The sequence below is a fragment of the Lutjanus erythropterus genome, chromosome 15 (genome assembly GCF_056507025.1).
Source record: "Lutjanus erythropterus isolate fLutEry1 chromosome 15, fLutEry1.hap2, whole genome shotgun sequence".
Classification (NCBI taxonomy): Eukaryota; Metazoa; Chordata; class Actinopteri; order Lutjaniformes; family Lutjanidae; genus Lutjanus; species Lutjanus erythropterus.
The window spans coordinates 16,022,574-16,040,857 of record NC_139331.1 but is presented as its reverse complement, the minus strand read 5'-3'; the positions used below and the strand labels follow the sequence as shown (position 1 = coordinate 16,040,857).

Below are 18,284 nucleotides of genomic sequence, written 5' to 3'. Positions count from 1 at the left end.
ATAATTAATTTTAAGTGGTAAATTAGAATTTATTTTAAAATAACTATCTCAGAATTTTTGCCTTCAGTAAAAATCACTCTTCTCATTTTAGGTTCATTACATTCAGATAATTTATTCAGCACATGATAGGCAGCAAAATCTCAGTATTAAAAATATACATGTGATCATCATTTGGGTCAAATAGTTGGAGCAAATAATTATTAGTGTTTGCTTTAACTTAATTTTCTTCACTACATGTTTGGTTTCTTTATGTTAGGGATAAAAACTACTGTAGGTAGTCAGTCACAGAAAAATAATGCTAACTGGCTGATTTCTGCCTGTCTGAGTAAAACCTGCACACACACACTGTCAACCCACACAGGCCACCTGTAACAAGGTCTAATCAACCATGTAACTGAAGGCGCCTGTGTGGTGTGCAGGGCCTTTACATGAAATGTACATTAAGTATTGTAGGTTAAAACAAACCATAAAACACAGCTCAAACTGACCCTTCCTGAGTCCCGGCTCTTTTTGGTCTGTGCACCAATGACAGTTGAGCAAGCCTGGTACCCAGAGGTCCCTCTGTCAACTCTCTTCTTTCCTGTTCTTAGACATGCTATGTACTAGCCTCATCTATGTTCTCATCTATGAAAACCAAAGCTGAAGATGGTTAAAGATGTTGCTGGAGGACCTGTAAAAGCAATAGGTCACATCTTAGGTTATATTAGACTGACTGAAGCTGATTGTCTTGCTAGTTAGCTAGCTAGTTAGCTAGTGCTTTGCAAACATTAGTAATACGATTATTTTGCTAGTGAGCTAGCATTTTGCTAACATTAGCTATTAAATGTAAATAGCTAACAATTGATGTAGATTAGCTAGCTAATTAGCCAGTGTTTTGCTAACATTAGCCAACTTAAGATGTAACTAAGTGTCACTTTTACAGGTCCATCTTACAACCATTTTCAAAATATGGTTTTCTTTTTAAAAGAGACGTGCACATAGCATATCTAAGTGCAGGATGCATTTTTTTTCCCCCAGGAGAACAAAGTCATAACCCGCTTTGACTCTTATTTGTTATGCTGCCTTCATTGGGTTGGGTCGTTTTGGTAGGTTTGGAGGGGTAGGGCAGGTCATGCCTTCGCCATACTGGGGAAAAAATATATTGCATAAAGGAAACAGGAAAGCAGAGAGTCATCAAAAGTTCTAAAAGGGGCAGAACATAGGAGGGATCAATTATGACTTGACCTTCGCCTGCTCTATTTACATGTTGTACCTTACAGTCTTTGTGATCGCCTGTAAGGGGACAGGTGATTTCATTTTGTAAAAAAGGATTTTCCTAGATGCAATCTCTACAAGCTACAAAGTTAAAAACATTTTGTCTAGCCAAAAGAAACACACCATTTATATATACTAGAAAAATAATTGTCTTCTGATGGGCTAATAGTCGGGTTTAATGTTTTGTCCTAACCACAAAATGTAGGTTGGCAATGTACAGTACTTCCTGATTTATTATCAGAATAGAACAACATTAATTTGAATAGAAATGAAGTAATATTCTTAATTCATTATAACCTAAAAAATAGAAGATAGATAAAAAAAAAGAGAACATTGTAACTGCATTGCAATAAACCAAATGCAGTTTAGCTACATTGTACTGTGGACCTGGGCTTTTGTTTATTGCCAAATTTACATAGTGCACTTGATTCATGGTTTAATAAAGGAGAAACTGTTAGCATGTTAGCTTTTCATATCTAACCTGATAAAAGAAGGCTGCAGCAGCAATATGACATTTGAAGAGACAGATCTGAAGGTTAATTCCCTCCTACCAGCCTACTGCAACTGGCCGCTTCATTGCACCCAGAAGCATTGTCTGTACTGTAATTTAATTTAAGATTCAGTGGTGGTGAAGGAAACATGGCTGCCACTGAACACAGTGTGTTCACACCTCCCTCTGGCAGTCAGGTGAGAATTCAAAATCTCTCCTGTCAAAGTGAATCATGCCCTCATCAGACACCAATAATTCAATGAAAGATGATTATAACAATAAAGCCACCGGTGCTACTTTTGTTTCACAGTGAAGGAGTGTTTGGTTTTGTCAACAAGGACTGCAATATCTTAAAAATATAATCAATTCAAAGAAAGACAGACAGTGTCACTGACTCCTTTCATGAGGGGGGTAAGAAAAGAGGGAGATGAGGAGAGGAAGGATGGTGCTTCATTCTTTGTCCTGACTGGTGACTCAACAAGAGAGGTGGAGGAAATGATGATGGCGATGGTGATGATGAAGAAGCCCTCATTTGGTGGCGCCCCAAATGATGAGTCCAACAATAACAGCAGCTACAGCCAACACTATCACCAGGATGCAAATCTTCTTCCGGGAGCTCCGCTGAGAGGGAATAAAGTACAAAGTGGTTGTTTGTGTAATACTATAAGATATAATCAGTATTTTAATAAGGACACAGACTGATTTATTTAGGCTAGCTGATGATTTGAATTGACTCACGGCCACGGCATGAATCAGAACACCTTGTGAGTCAGCTTTCTATTTTATTTTCAGCTTCACGCCTCTTTCTCTACGTCTTATTTACCAAACATACTGACTAAGAACCTGGTTACACAAGGGAGTCTTTGTGCAGGTGGTGGAGGCGTCATGTAAGCACACATAATGCTATGTCTCAGATTTCTTCATTAATTACAAACTAACTTCTCTTAACATTTATGCAGTGGAATGTGTCTCCCCTCCTTGTTCTTTTCTTTAATCCCTTCTTTGTGTATGTCTTTTTGCCCTTCCTCTCTTCCTCCTTTCCATTCAAGTTTTACCTGGTAGTCTGCGGCACGTGCCAACTGCTGTGTGGCGTTCTGGACGTTCATATCTGCGCTCTCCACATTGGCCTCTATACTGTCTGCAGGACACACAGGAAAACACAAACATTGCACATGCAGCAGGTGTGAAGAAAGGACAGGAGCACGTGGCACTAATCTTCAAACTTCAGCGACTACAGACGTGGACAGATCACCTCAGAAGATCACTTTGACAAAGGCTTCATTTCTCTTTACGCATTATTTACCTAATATTGTCAATCTGTTTCTCTGTATTGTAATTTTACTACCATTTTGGGTTTTTTTTTGTTTGTTTTTGCTTATCCAAGGTCTAAGAGAGACCTAGTTGCTAAGCTAAGTTAACGAGCTGCTGTCTGTAGCATCATATTTACTGTACAGACCAGAGTGGTATCAATCTTCTCTTCAGGATATGATAAGAAAAGAAAAGAAAACTCTTTTGCATTAAGTATATATATTTAATTTCCTTTAATAAATGTGCCACATGTAAAATAAAGCTGTTGATCTAGCTCATGTTCCTGACATTAAGTAGATGTTTCAGTTGTACGCTGTTACATAATTAAAGGAATGGACAAGTGCAGGTGACAAAAGCTCACCTATCATGTCTCCCTGCTCATGAACCATCATCCCCAGGTCCTTGAAGATGTCATTGATATCTGTGATGTCAGACTGAATCAGTCAACACAAAGAGAGATGGTTCATGTGAAACAGAAGGTGCAGTCACGTCCAAGACTCCACGGTGAACACAAAAGCACAAAGCTGATGAGATAATGAACATATTAGTGACCATGCTGGTATAGACATTTGTACCTCCAACTGCTTGATGGCCGACTCTCTCTCCTGGATCAGCCGCAGGTCGTCTTCAGTGATGGCCTCCGCCTGAGCCTGAGCCTGGGAATCACTGCAGAAACAAATGAAGATGAAATAACAATAATAATAATAATACCAGAAATTATAATAACGCTCATATGCAGTGGACATACCCAGGGAAAGGGGACACATTTCCAAAGCTGTCCTCAGGCTGTCCTCCCTGTTAAAAGGAAATTAAGACGTTTAAACAAACACATTGTGCAAATACACTGTAGAGGACGTTCTTCAGTATGTTTATGGATACAGCAATGATTCCGTATGTAGAGGGTGCTTTAAACAGTGTCAATGACCGTTATACCTCAAATATAATTTGTTTAAGTATCAGCAGCACAGCTCATTGTGTGTAATGTGTGTACGGTGACATAGAACATATAAAACCTCTAGCTTTTCATTCCTCACCAACCATTTCAAACAGTAAGGAACTGTTCCTGCTTATCAGCATGAACACACCAGTTACAGGTACTTTTTTCTCTGCAGTGAGATAAGCGGTGAGGGAACAGAGTTGCCAAGCAAGCAGGCCCGCTCTCCTGAGAGAATCAGTGTCTAAAACACTCGCAATTAAAGGCACCGTCTGAAGCTTAATGATGCTTAGTGATAATCTCTGCATTACTTCATAAATGTGAGTCGGCAAGCCTTGGTGAGAAACAGGAGTGTGGGTGCTCGTTTTCTTAAATATTTACAAAAGTCTAAATATGAACATATGAGGGTTTCTGTGTTGTTGATGAGTGAGTCGGGGACAGGACATTCATGCTGTTTTGTATCATGTGATATCCTGTTTGCGGCGCTGTCATTTCTTGTCTGTGTATATTCTCCGCTTTTTGTTTGCATGGAACGATCCATGGATGACATCCCTGACTGCCTGTTTGTTTTCTCCAACGGCTTTTTCATTACAATCTGTTCAGAACAACACCACCGTTAAACTATCTTTGAATATGTTGTCGGCTATTAGAAAAAACTATGGATTGCAAAATGGCTCTCTGTCTCCGTCCATCATAAATGACTGTTTTCATATTAGGGAACAGGGTGACAACAAAGTCTACACAAGTGCTTTATTCTTGATTTGCCTGGTGAGTCACCCATGGAATCTATGTTTTCCTTTGAGTCTTCAAAAAGGGGATACAATAGCCTGATTATTCATAATTTTTTATCTAATAAAAAAAAAAAAAACATCATTGGAGAGTCTTAAGGTCTAGAGGGGGATTTTGGATCAGCTGTGACGGCAGAGCAGTTGAGAAAAGCCATATAAATGCATATAGCCTCAATCTGTGTCCAGCACGGGCTTGTCTTTATATTTCTCTCACACTCGCTTAAATATTCCCAGACGTAGATCCCACCTCAATCTCACTATGCCCATATCTGTGCACTTATTGGGGATCAGATATTCAGCCGGATCCTCTTATATCTCTTTTTGGCAGAAGAGAAGAGAACAACAATTATGTCTCTGGAAGTAATCTCAAAATAACTAAATGTGTTACTTTGTTAGAAAGGAGATTGATCCTTCTCTGCTGGTAGACTCCTCCTCCACCAGGCTGGACTGAGGGAGGTAATACAGCATCTCAAACTTGAAAAATTGAGATTCATAGTCCGTGGCTCCTCTGACAAGTTTGAGAAGACTTGGAGACGATTTATGGATTATATAAAGGCTAAGCTTTAACCCCTTGCCTTTCTGAATGTAACTCCAAATTAAGTAATTCATATTTATTTATTAAAATGTTTGTATTGCTGACCTTGCAGCCCATCTCCATGAAATAAGACATGTTGAAAAATGTTTAATTGAAATGTGATTACTCACTGGTATATGGATACCTGGTCACTCACAAATATCATATTTAATCACTGTCTATATCAGTGTTTTACACCCTGACCTTTTGACCTTGCAGGTTACTCACCGACACCCTGGAGCTGGCTCTGACTCTGGCCACAAACTCTCGCTCTCGGTCGGCCGCCTGCCGCTGGATCCTCTGGAAGCTGTTCAGAGTGGCGGAAAAGTCATTCAACAGACGCTCTCTCTGGATCTTTCTCTGCCGCTAAAACACACAGAGCAGAAAAATGTTAACAGAGATGCCGCAAAACAAAAGTGTTTGGTAAACAGTGTTTTTCCAAGCCAGTGTGGTATCAACCAGCCGGACTTTGAACGGTTTCAGTTCAGTACCTGATCTGGGCCAACAGGAAGAGCACTGAATGCCTTCATCAGTCTGTCAGTCTCCTTCGCTAGATGGTTGCCTTGCTGCTGTTTCTGTTGCCTGGTGACCACAGACAAATATTTTTGTATTTTGTGAAATTAGAGAAATACTGGCCAGACTTTAAGAAAACAGACTGCTGAGAGTCAGAGTAAAAAAAAAAAACATGCATCAAGAGTTGTATGCAGAGCTGCCAATATCTGCAAACTGTGTCAGATTTAAAATGCACCATACACATCAGTATGGGCCAATTTTTTATGATGACTTGAGAGTTTTCAGACAGACAAGGTTTAACCTTTTTTTCACCTGCATTTGTACCAAGATGTTCACCTTAATAGACCAATTATGCAAATCTGACCCTATAACTCACAGCGTCTGTCGTAGTTGGCTGGTGTCCTGCTCAGTTCCCAGCAGAGAGACTGCCCTCTGCAGATCAGAGGCTGTGGAGAAGAAACACACAGTATCTCATGATTCACACACAAGTGGGAGTAATCTCAACGTTGAAGCTGATAGCGATGACTCTGTGTCTGAGTGTGTGTGTGTAGTGTGTGTATTACTCAGCAGTGTCAGCTTCTGGACATTGGAGCTGATGTTATGAACCAGAGCACTGGGCTCCTCTGGGGTCCCAGCATGGTAGGACATGATGGACAGCTGTGAAGACACGCAACAACACAACCCATCGCTTCATTCATTCATGAGTCGGACAGAAATATCATTATCATCATTACTGCAGGTAATGCATATTTGCAGCCAATTTGTTTTATTTTTTGTTTTATTTTATTTTAATTAACTAATTATAAAAATCTGAGCTTGTGATTTTAAGAACATGTACACAGATATTTGTGTTTAAAGGGAAAATAAATATCCAAAAGTTATTACATATCATGTGATCAGATCATTATTTAATGTGGCAAGGCATAGATGTTGTAACAGTTAAAGGGACAGTTCATCCCAAAATCAAAAGTACATATATTTCCTCTGGCCTGTGGTGTTTAACCATCTATATGGTGCATTCAAACTCAACAGCAATGTCTCTTTCCATAAATCATGACTTGGTTGCTCAAAATAATTTGCAAACCTTGTTATGAGCACTTTCATGTAGAAATTTCCTTTATGCAATAGAATCTACTGGAACTAGTTTAGAATCAGCCTACATTAAACTGCTCACAACAGGGTCTGTGGATTATCTTGCTTATTGCAATGCCTTTGCTCTCAGCTCTGAACACACACAAAGCCTGACAGGGTTGGGTCAGGAGTGTTTTGCCCAGTCAAGCAGACTTCCTGCGCTGTTGAGGGAACAGGACCGAAACCAGTATGCCAGCATGCAAATAACCATCTGTTAAGAAACTCTTCTGGGTATCCACCACTGTTACTGATTCTGATGCTTTGTACTCAAACAAAACAAAATCATGCATTGAATCACTGTCTGTTGAATGAAACTTGTTGCACCCTGTCTGTCTGTCTGTCTCTGTCTGTCTGTCTGCCGTGTATTTGTCCCTTTGAGTTACTTCAGTAACTGCCAGCGAGAAAAATGCGGAAATCACATGAGCTTTCCTCTGACAAGAAGAAGAGTGTGCACATATGATCACTATTTACTTATGAGCAACTTATTCTTCTTATTACCATTGTTATTATTATCAGGGTGAAGTTTTCTCTATGTGAACTTTATTCCACTGATGACTCGGCGAGTGCAAAAGTCATCATAAGTCATAATCAAAATCGCAGCACATCTGGAAGATTTCTCTCGTTTTCAGCAATTCTTTCATTTCTTTGCTCTTAAAGACGAAACATCATGGAAGTAGTATTTTTCACGCTATTGTGTCAGTGTTGTCAGTCCTTCCTAAATGTTCAGTTGAGTAGTGTAAAAGTTTTAGACTTTACCTTTCTTGTGACTCGCGGCAGCGGCGCTGTATTTCCTGACTCTGCGCCACTCCCCCGTCACATGATGTCTGCAGCTCTCCAGGCTAAATCATTGGCTTAAAAACGGCAAAGGCAGGGCTGCATGGAGCAACATAAATGAACTGACAACAAAGATTATGACAAGAAATCTTGTCAGAGCCTGTTGGGTCTACACGCACACTCCGCAAGTTGCGTAGGGCCCCGCGAGGTGCGTATGAAGACCCGCCTCTTCTTCATGTCAAACTTTGATGAGAGGATGAAGCAGAAAGAGAAAAGTACTAACATCACACTGTAAAAATACTTAAGTCATGCATTCACAAAACCATATGGAAATATTATCAGATAAATATACTTATAGTAAAAGTATTCATGTTGCAGTGAAATTATCCCTGTCAGTGTTATTATATCTGATGTTTCTGGATTAATATTATTCCTTTAATGTTTATTGCTGTAGATGTTAGCTAATTTAATCTACAGCAGTGCATCATGGTCTGTAAGACCATCAAATGTCAGTAGCATCACTGTCCTGTGAGAACCATGTATCTCTAAAAAGTCAGAAAACAGCCTTTGTGGATTAAAAAGTACAGTATTTTCCTCTGAGATGTACTGTAGAAGCATAAAGATGGATAAAATGGAAGTCAAGTAAAGTACAAAGTACAGTACTTGATGTAAATGTACTTAGTTACAGTCCAGCACTGATTACAACTCTGAACTAATGCAAGGTGGAAATTAATGGATTGACATTTTACTGATGATTGATTAAATATTGAATTTAAAATCAATTAATCGACTAATTAGACCATCACTGCAGAGCATCAGACCCAAAGCTCAGTGTTATATTTTAGTGTTTTCTATATTTTCTATATTCATGTTAATGTCGATTTTCACTTATCTGAAAGTTATCTGAATAAATATTGTTTTTGTTGTACGTCATTCTGTTCTATAGAGATCTTATTCTTTGACTGACAGATGGAGCAAACTGGGGAGGGAGGACTGAAGTGGAGGCACTCGGGTGTGACTGTGTGGCAAATGGTATACATGGCTCTCCATGGTAGGACCCCTTAGCAGAATTTTGCTTAGGGCCCCATGGAAGTCAGGACCAGCTCTGGATAAAAGTTAAATCAGAGTCATGAGTGTGTGCTTGTCTGTACATATGTGTGTTGGTGTGCTAACTTTCTGTGTGTGTGACTCGTTTTTTCTCTTGCTAGTAACCGTGAGGCCTGAGGACCAAGTGCTGAAGTGGGTCAGGTCGCCTCAAACCCCCAAAAGGTAAAACAATACATACTTTCACATCAATGGCGGACTTTTGCTGAGCGATATTGCGGTTTTCATTTGTTCAGACCGAGGTCAGTTTTAACAATGATGTCTAGAGAGGACCTCCAGACCCCCCCTGAAAAAATCTCAAACCTTAAAGGCATAGTTCACCCAAAAATGAAAATCCTGTCATTACCTGGACACCCCCATGCCAACTGGAGCTCACGATTGGTGTCTGCCAGGCGCCTGACCTCGCCATGAAGTGAATTTTTGGGGTGTCAGTGGCTTGGCATAAAATTTTGATTAATCGGCATGAAACAGGAAATTGCTATAACTTAAGCATAAATGATCCAATCTGCACCAAACATACTGACATGTTTGATAACAGTCTCGCCCTGAACACATCTACATGAAAATATTAACATACATGAAAACAATATCACAAAAAGTCACAGCACCACCCACTGGCAACAGGAAATAGCATGTTTTTCACTTTAACGTGCTTCCCCAAGCAGGTTTACTATATCCCAGTCAAATCTGATAGGCAAGGACTTAAGACTTTGGTAATGATCATGAAATTTGCCAAATGGCGCTGCCCTGACGATGTGGTGAAGGTTGATATTTTTTCAAAACACAGGAAGTGGTGTTAACTTCAGCGTTCTTGATTCAATCTGCCTCAAACTAACAGTACAGGCTTGAACATATGATATGAGTTGGCAATTTAGAAATGCATCATATTCTATGAGATCATCATATGTTCATCAGTTTCCTGTGAGAACCACGTATGAGCTCAGGGAAACTGCCCTGTTTAAGGCTTGGTGATGATGCATTTTCCAGCTGATCAAAAAAGCAATTCAAAACCAAATTTGGAAATACAAGGTTTTCACTGGACAGGAGGTTTAGGAAAAAATGTAGTGTAATGTAAATTTAAAGTTGATTTGATGTTTCATAAAATGGAATTACTCAAGTTAAGTACTATTACCTTGAGTTAATTCTTGAGTAAATATACTTAAACCCACCATGGCTTGCGCAGATCTATTTTTTTTAAATTACACATCTACTGTTATGTGTAAATCCAGCAGATGTTTGCACACTAAGGTTTACAAAGGTTAATCACACAAACTCTAGTTCCTGGTTATCTAATCGTTCACATACATCTGCTCTGTGTTAGTTTGGAGACCAAAGGTGTGTCAGGATCAGGGTTGCTGCATGCCTTCAGCTGGGGATTGTAGAAATAAAATTAATACCAAACAACAGGGATAAAAGAAGTACTCTGATCCTTTAAATAAAACATACTACTAAATACTAAATATTCATTGCAGTGTTATATTATTACAGAATATATTAATCTACTTTTATCACTAATAAATACATGTTAGAGAATTTTAATGCTTTAGTTCTCAATGTTGAGCCAATTGTAGTTACTTTGTATACTACTGGATAAATTAGTAGTTACTGTACAGAATCGTATCATGTACAACTATCTACTAAACTATGACTACTAAAATACCTAATAACTTCAAGTGTCAAATAAAAGTATTGGAGTAAAAAGTACAAAAGAAAAAGAAATAAGCACTTTCCTGTGAAATATAGTGTAGTATAAATATAAATTAGCATAAAAGTAGTATATTATTACTATTATAGTACAAAGTGGGGTAACAAACAAAAATTCAAGGTTCGATAATACTAAGATAAAAAAGTACACAATACAACATTTATAATGATATCAAAAAACAGGAATGTGATGACTTGGAAAAAAATAGTCCCTTATTAATTAATAAATCTGATGTGCACAGCATTTTTGTTGGTATTAAATTTGTTTTTGCATTTTACTTAAAAGTGCTTCTGCTTTCCTCCTTTAATAAAGATAAAATACCCAGCCATGAGCTAAGCAGATGCAAAAAAAATGGCCTTGAATTGTGTTTAGCAATGAGTGTTTGAATAGTGTACAATTGCAGAAATAATAATAATAATAATAATAATAATAATAATAATAATAATAATAATAATAATAATAATAATACAGCAGTCAGTAGCAATCCTTTTCTAAAATAATGATGATAAAATGAAATAATTAACCACGTAATATTGCAGTAGATATCATCACAATCTACTTAGTTATATTCCACCACTGAATAGTAAGAGCATGCAGCCCACCAGAGGACTGAAGAATCCAGACTTGCCTGCACAAATCAGTTGACCTTTTGTTTTGTCAACAGAACAAATGATATGATGAAATTCACATGGAACATTATGCAGTTGTGAGTGAACTGTCCTCACCCTGTCCTGACTTTCCAGTAACAAATGAGGTCCAGATCCTGTGAACTTGAACTGTGAGGGCCCACAGTTTTGTGCATGCCTCTGTTGTCAAAATGCGCACTGTGGTATCTTACATCTGCCGATGTGAATTCATAGGTATTGACTAACAGGACAAAACTCTTTTCTTACTATCATACAGTGACATAATCAGCTCAAAATGTATATCAGTCACTTATTACTTATACTGTAGATATGATCATGTATTTACAGGACCTATTTATTTTTAAGACAGAAAATGTAACCCAAGGAGTATTATTACATGGACCACACTCTTAAAAATAAAGATGTCAACTAGAACCATAAAGGGTTCATTGGTTTGTCCCCTGGGGAGAACCTTTTTTGGTTCCTGGAAGAACCTTTTATAAAGGTACCACTTGGAGCCCTTTCAGAGAGTTCTACTAGAAACTAACATGAAGGGCTATACATAGAACCGTATGTGAAAGGTTTCACCCAAAATCCCCAATGAGAGGTTCTACAGAGAGCCCTTCTATGATGTAATGGTTTAACCCAGAACCCTCTCAGGGGGTTATAGGAGAAAGTTTCCACCATCTAAAGCTGCTAACAAGAACCCAACCAGGGATTTCTACAAAGAACTCTTTTATATTCCAAAGATTTTATGTTGAACCCATCAATGGGGTTCTACTGACAAACTTTTTATATTCCAGGGGTTTTATCTAGAACCTAACCAGGAGATTCTACAGATAACCTTTTTATAACCTCTTTAAATTCTAAGGATTTTATCTAGAAGCCACCTAAGGTGTTCTATGAAGAACTCTTTTACACAGAACACACCCAGGGTGATGTACTTAAAACTTTTTTATATTCCAAGGGTTTTATGTAAAACCCACCTAGGCGGTTCTACCAAGAGCCCTTTTATAATATGGTACAAAGAACTCATGACAAACCTTTGATGGAAGAGTTCTTCAAAGATTTCAACAATCCTTGAAATGGTGAAGGTCTGTTTGCTGAGTTGACTGATGGCTCTTTAATGTTGTTATCGCATGTATTGAGTTCCCTTTGTGTGGATCTGTTTCTGAGTATTCGGAGAGTTCACAAGCTCTATGTACACATTATCTTATCTGTCTGTCAATGAAGGTCCACTGAACCACCAGTTACATGGACTGAGGTGTGCGGGTGTCTCTGTGAATGTGGGTCAGACAGGAGGCTACATAAGCCTTGTATCTGTGTGACAGGTCTCAGTCCAGAGTAGGCGCTCTTGACTCCATCCCTCTCTACGGTACCAGAGCCTCAGTCATGCTGCGTCTGGCAGTCCTCGGCCTCCTCCTGGTGTCGCTCAGCAGCTCCACTGTCATTCTAGAAGATGGCAAGCCTATCCTGTGGGCCCAAACGACCGGCCAACTGACTGACCTGCCAGCAGAGAATGGCGTTGTAAATCCAGACCCCTGGCACTACCTTCAACGCATGACTCTTTACCGGCTGCTGATAGCTGCTACAGACCCGTTCATGGGCTGTATGGGGACAAATGCCACAGACAGTCCTATTTGGGGACTGCCTCTGCAGCTTGGATGGATGCTGGCTTCAGGTAAGATGACGATTCTTTTCTTTCTTTGTTTTAATCAATGACGGTCTTTCCCTACAAAGAAAAGAAAGAGAAGCTCTAAGATGGATGAACACTGGGAGTCGATGATACGCTTTTCCAGGGATGATACAATACTGACTATTAGCAATCAAGGAAGTCGATTAATATTTGGAACCAAAAGAAAAATATTTGGAACCAATATTTGCAGTGAGAATGACAATCTGTCAAAACTTAATAACACAAACTCCAACACACATGCAAAAATGCCTTTAAGCATATGTGTAATTAAATGCTGCAACATTTCAGCATTTGTGATGTGGTTAGTGATGTTTATGGCAATTTTAGCTGTCTGCTGCCATCCCTTCAAAACACAGCTCTGCTTGCTCACTGGAACACTTCCAGTCTGCAGACGTGTTTGTCCTCGCCTGTCTTTAGCACAGTTGTCCTCAGTGTCGATTGTTGAACCAGATCACAACTACGGTATGGTCACTACATATATTGGCAGATTTACTGGCAATTTAATTTGAAAAAAAAAAAAAAAAACAATAAAGCAATTCTGATCATCTCTTGCATGACCATACATGATGTACGGTTTGGTTGTACACAGATACATCAGGTGTGAAAACTAACTTCACCAAAACAAGAACATTGATTGCTATTGGGATCTTGCAACAACAACATCATAAAGAAATGCTGTGTAGGTGATGATGCAGTGTACTTGGAACAACAGTGCACAGAACAACATTACTAATGTGAAAAGTGAGCATCAGTGGAGTGGAGGGGGAGGGCAGTCATACTCAGGCATGGTTCGAAGCTTTTGTACCCGCTGTGAGTCCCAGAGTCAACATGAGCGTGAACTGAGTGAGCATAATATTATATGTCCATCAGCTACGAAACAACCCAGACAGAAACTGACATTGTACAATGTGTTGACTCTGCAGGGCGTCTCGGTGACCCAACCAGTGCTACAACCTGTGGCCTGGAAACTGGAGATACCATGTGCATCTCTACTGAGAGCTGGTGGAGCTGTAAGTAGGACAAACGCATACACAACGAGACACACGCAAGCATACAAAGAGAACACATAACACTAAAACATGATCAAAACCACCTCTTTCTCCTCCAGGTGTGAACTACTTTGTCTCTGCACTGCCCTTCCTGTCTGCCGCACAGCAAGGCTTCATGGGAGCAGAAACTAAGGTACATGTGCAGTAGGACAACTTAAACTGAGAATGAGACAGGTAAAAAAAAAAAACAGCTCTGCAGCTATGGTAATGGCTCTGTGAGGGAAAAAAAAGATGTGTACTTTGACATTTTAGTTTGGCCCATGTTTCACCTAATAACATGGGGAAGCAGGATGTGTGACCTGTACTGCAGCCCACCAGCAGGGGGGGCAGTTGAGATGCTTTGGCAATAGGATTCATCCTATAGGCACCAAATTTCATGGAATTCCATCTAATAGTTGTTGAGACATATCAGTCTGGATCAAAGTGGTGAACCCACTGACAGACAGAGCCACTATTCTGCTGCTATCATGTCTGAGAAAAACAATATTATTCTGATGATGATGAGGATGAGCATGATGATGACTGATATTGATATTATTAGGTCAAGATGCAGGCGCCTGAAGGTGTAACAGATTACTGCACCACATATGCTGACTGTGCAGCGACCTACCCCGACGTCATGACTAAGTGGGATGCTTTTTTCCAGGTATATGCAGAACACACAAACAAATACACCTAACTGACATAGCAACACTACTATGACAATTTGCTAGTGAACACTGTTTAATCTTAACCCTTTTGAATACATACACATAAAGCGTGGTATAAAGCGATGGCTTGGAGTTTGAAAAACATAGGCATACACAGTATCAGGCAGAGACAGTGTAAAACTGTTTTGGCCTCTGCTGCTTTAAGTCTTTCTCTTCAGCATCCCCAAACTTTGTAGAGGTGCAATGCTGAATTGCTGGAGTACATCCTAAATGTTTGTGATTCAAGGGCCTCAAGTCTGCAGCTGAGTCTACTGCCCCTGATAATGAGAAGAAAGACACTCTCCTCGGTCTCTACTGGGCGGCCCAAATGGCTTCAACCAATGCCTCTTCTGCGTGCAACGCCAGGTATCTATCTTTTGAGAAAGTTTCTCATCATTTTGAGATACTAAGTCATTATAATTAGGAACTTTTGAAATAATGACTTACAAACTAAAGAGAAACTTATCTTATTTTATAATAGTAAGTCATAATTTTTAGATACTATCACATTAGTTTGAGATATAAACTCATTATTTGAGATATTAACTCATTATAACTCATTATTTTGAGATACAAAGTCATTATTCTGAGATGTGTAATTCATTAATATACAGAAGTGATTCTGGACAGTGTCCAACTATTTTCCCCTGTTTCCAAACTTTATGCTAAGCTAAGCTAACCAGCTGCTGGCTGCAGCTTCATATACAACAGACAAATATTAGAGTGGTATCAATCTTCTCGCCTAACTCTGGGCAACAATGCAAACAAGCATGTTTCCCAAAATGTAAAGCTCTCCATTTAAACTTTATCATCTCTGTCTCCTCCAGGCAGAGCCACTACTCCTCTGTAGAGGTTAAATTTGCAAAGAGCTGGCTGAACTCAGCAGAGTACGTTTCAGCAGCACATTTCCAATCCAGTTTGGACAATTCTGCTGCGTTCATAACCCCTCTGCCAAGTCGAATTTTAAAGGTACGTAAGTCCACTCCATCAGTCCATTCATTCATGAACCATATTATGAAACCTCATTTTTACAACCTGTCTATTAAGCAAATTTTTGTTCTGTCATATCTGAACGTCTAGGAGGGCGATGTTCCACCTAACATTGCTGATCTGAGTACGGAGGAGAACCACACACTGCGTACATTCAACTGGATGACCAGCATCAATAGTGGGCTGGGTAGGGCAGACACACACACACACACACACACACACACACACACACACACAGATACATATACAGTACTGTGCAAAAGTTTTAGGCAGGTGTGAAGAAATGCTGTAAAGTAAGAAAGCTTTCAAAAATCTAAAACATAATTGTTTATTTTTATATGTATTATTTTATATATTATTATTATTATTTTTTATCAATTTACAAAATGCAAAGTGAGCCAACAGAAAAAAAATCTAAATCAAATCAATATTTGGTTTGACCACCCTTTTCCTTCAAAACAGCATCAATTCTTCTAGGTACACTTGCACAAAGTCAGGGATTTTGTAGGATCATAGTCAGGTGTACAATTAACCAATTATACCAAACTGGTGCTAATGATCATCAGTTTCATATATAAGTTACAGTCATTAACTGAAACAGAAACAGCTGTATAGAAGGTTTAAAACTGGGTGAGGAACTGCCAAACTCTGCTACCAAGGTGAGGTTGTGGAAGACAGTTTGATGTCACAGGTACTTCTACTGCATCAGCAAGGTCTCTCCAGGCAAAGATTTCAAAGCATACTGGGGTTTCAAGATGTGCTGTTCAAGCTCTTTTGAAGAAGCACAAAGAAATGGGCAACGTTGAGGACCGTAGATGCAGAGGTCAGCCAAGGAAACTCAATGCAGCAGATAAAAGACACATTATGCTTACTTCCCTTCAAAATCGTAAGATGTCCAGCAGTGCCATCAGCTCAGAACTAGCAGAAACCAGTGGGACCCAGGTACACCCATCTACTGTCTGGAGAAGCCTTACCTCTGACATGGAAACAAGGCCAAGTGACTCAACTATGCATGAAAACAGAGGAACTGAGGTGCAGAAAAATGGCAGCAGGTGCTCTGGACTGATAAGTCAAAATTTGAAATATTTGACTGTAGCAGAAGGCAGTTTGTTTGCTGAATGGCTGGAGAGCAGCACAATAACAAATGTCTGCAGGAAACAGTGAAGCCTGGTGGAGGTTCCTTGCAAGTCTGGGGCTGCATTTCTGTAAATAGAGTTTGGGATTTGGTCAGGCTTAATTTTGTCCTCAGTGCTGAGAAATACAGGCAGATAGTTATCCATCATGCACTACCATCAGAGAGGCGTCTGATTGGCCCAAAATGTATTCTGCAGCAGGACAACGACCCCAAACATACAGCCAATATCATCAGGGAACTATTTTCAGTGTAAAGAAGAACAAGGAGTCCTGGAAGTGATGGTATGACCCCCACAGAGCTCTGATCTAAACATCATGGAGTCTGTCTGGGGTTACATGAAGAAACAGAAGGATCTGAGGCAGCCTACATCCACAGAAGATCTGTGGTTAGTTCTCCAAGATGTTTGGAACAATCTACCTGCTGAGTTCCTTCAAAAACTGTGTGCAAGTGTACCTAGAAGAACTGATGCTGTTTTGAAGGAAAAGGGTGGTCACACCAAATATTGATTTGTTGGCTCACTTTGCATTTTGTAAACTGATAAAAATAAACAATTTCATTTTATATTCTTGAAAGCATTCTTACTTTACAGGATTTCTTCACACTTGCCTAAAACTTCTGCACAGTATTACACACACACACACACACACACACACACACACACACACGTCATAATATAGTATTGTTATGTAATTAGTGAGTTTTTAAGGGTGATCATGCTCATGTCTTCTCCCAGGTGGGTCACTGGTGAGTATGTGGAAAAAGGCCATGTGTTCTGTGGAAACGAGAGAGAAGGGCAGAGCGATGTTGGGGCAGCTTTTACTAAAACCTGGCAGCGCCACAGGGACCTTCTTGACCATCATCACTGGAATGGGCGGCTGCTGAGTGAACGACACAAGACTACTTTTGTATTACTCAGAGGGAAATTTCACCAAGAGAAGATACTTGTAATACAAAAAAACATAGCTGACATTTCTTTTCAGTAGTGAAAGTAAGTTATGTCATTATTTGGATGGTCAATAGTTTGAGGTTTAAAGAAGGTTATCATCTATATGTATATCTCTGTTCTTGTCACTCTCTTTTGAATATGTGTCTCCCAGTAAAGTGTCAAGCACTTATTCTACTGTCATTATTAAACTCATTACACCCAATATATAAATCAGATAAACTGTAAAATCTTACAACTTTAATCATCTAGGACCTTTATCCACATTATATCTCAGGACAAGTAGGCAGTATATCACAGTGTGTAGTGCAGATGGCAGTAGGGGAGTGTAAGTAGTACATATATACTAAGTACACTTTTTAGGTACTTTTACTTCATTTTCTACTTTGTACTTAAACTTCACTACATTTCATGGGGAAACATGTATGTACTCCACCATGGCTGGGTTAGGACAAATTTTAAACTGGATTAAATCATGAATCATCAAACATTTAAAGTAGTTTAAAAAAAGTTTAGTTTTTACTCTAAACTTAAATTAAATTCTGTTGGACCAAAACTTTAAGCTCAGAATGAAACTTTAA

At 39.2% G+C, this 18,284-nt stretch overlaps 2 protein-coding genes across 2 annotated transcripts; one reads left to right on the top strand and one right to left on the bottom strand.

Annotated features, from left to right (window-relative positions):
- Positions 1-1,275: 1,275 nt before the first annotated feature.
- Positions 1,276-7,854, bottom strand: stx7l (syntaxin 7-like). The gene is made up of 10 exons (XM_084737934.1): positions 7,749-7,854; positions 6,425-6,518; positions 6,238-6,307; positions 5,840-5,930; positions 5,577-5,714; positions 3,801-3,847; positions 3,628-3,718; positions 3,414-3,486; positions 2,800-2,882; positions 1,276-2,365 (listed from the first exon to the last, which is right to left on the bottom strand). Exons 2-10 carry the CDS (start codon positions 6,507-6,509, stop codon positions 2,273-2,275), a joined length of 771 nt encoding a protein of 256 aa, XP_084594060.1. The 5' UTR covers positions 6,510-6,518; positions 7,749-7,854; the 3' UTR covers positions 1,276-2,272.
- Positions 7,855-12,519: 4,665 nt separating this feature from the next.
- Positions 12,520-17,873, top strand: leg1.1 (liver-enriched gene 1, tandem duplicate 1). The gene is made up of 8 exons (XM_084737909.1): positions 12,520-12,882; positions 13,821-13,907; positions 14,006-14,079; positions 14,488-14,592; positions 14,883-15,001; positions 15,463-15,604; positions 15,716-15,812; positions 17,494-17,873. The coding sequence occupies exons 1-8, from the start codon at positions 12,594-12,596 to the stop codon at positions 17,640-17,642; spliced, it is 1,062 nt and encodes a 353-aa protein (XP_084594035.1). The 5' UTR covers positions 12,520-12,593; the 3' UTR covers positions 17,643-17,873.
- Positions 17,874-18,284: the final 411 nt, after the last annotated feature.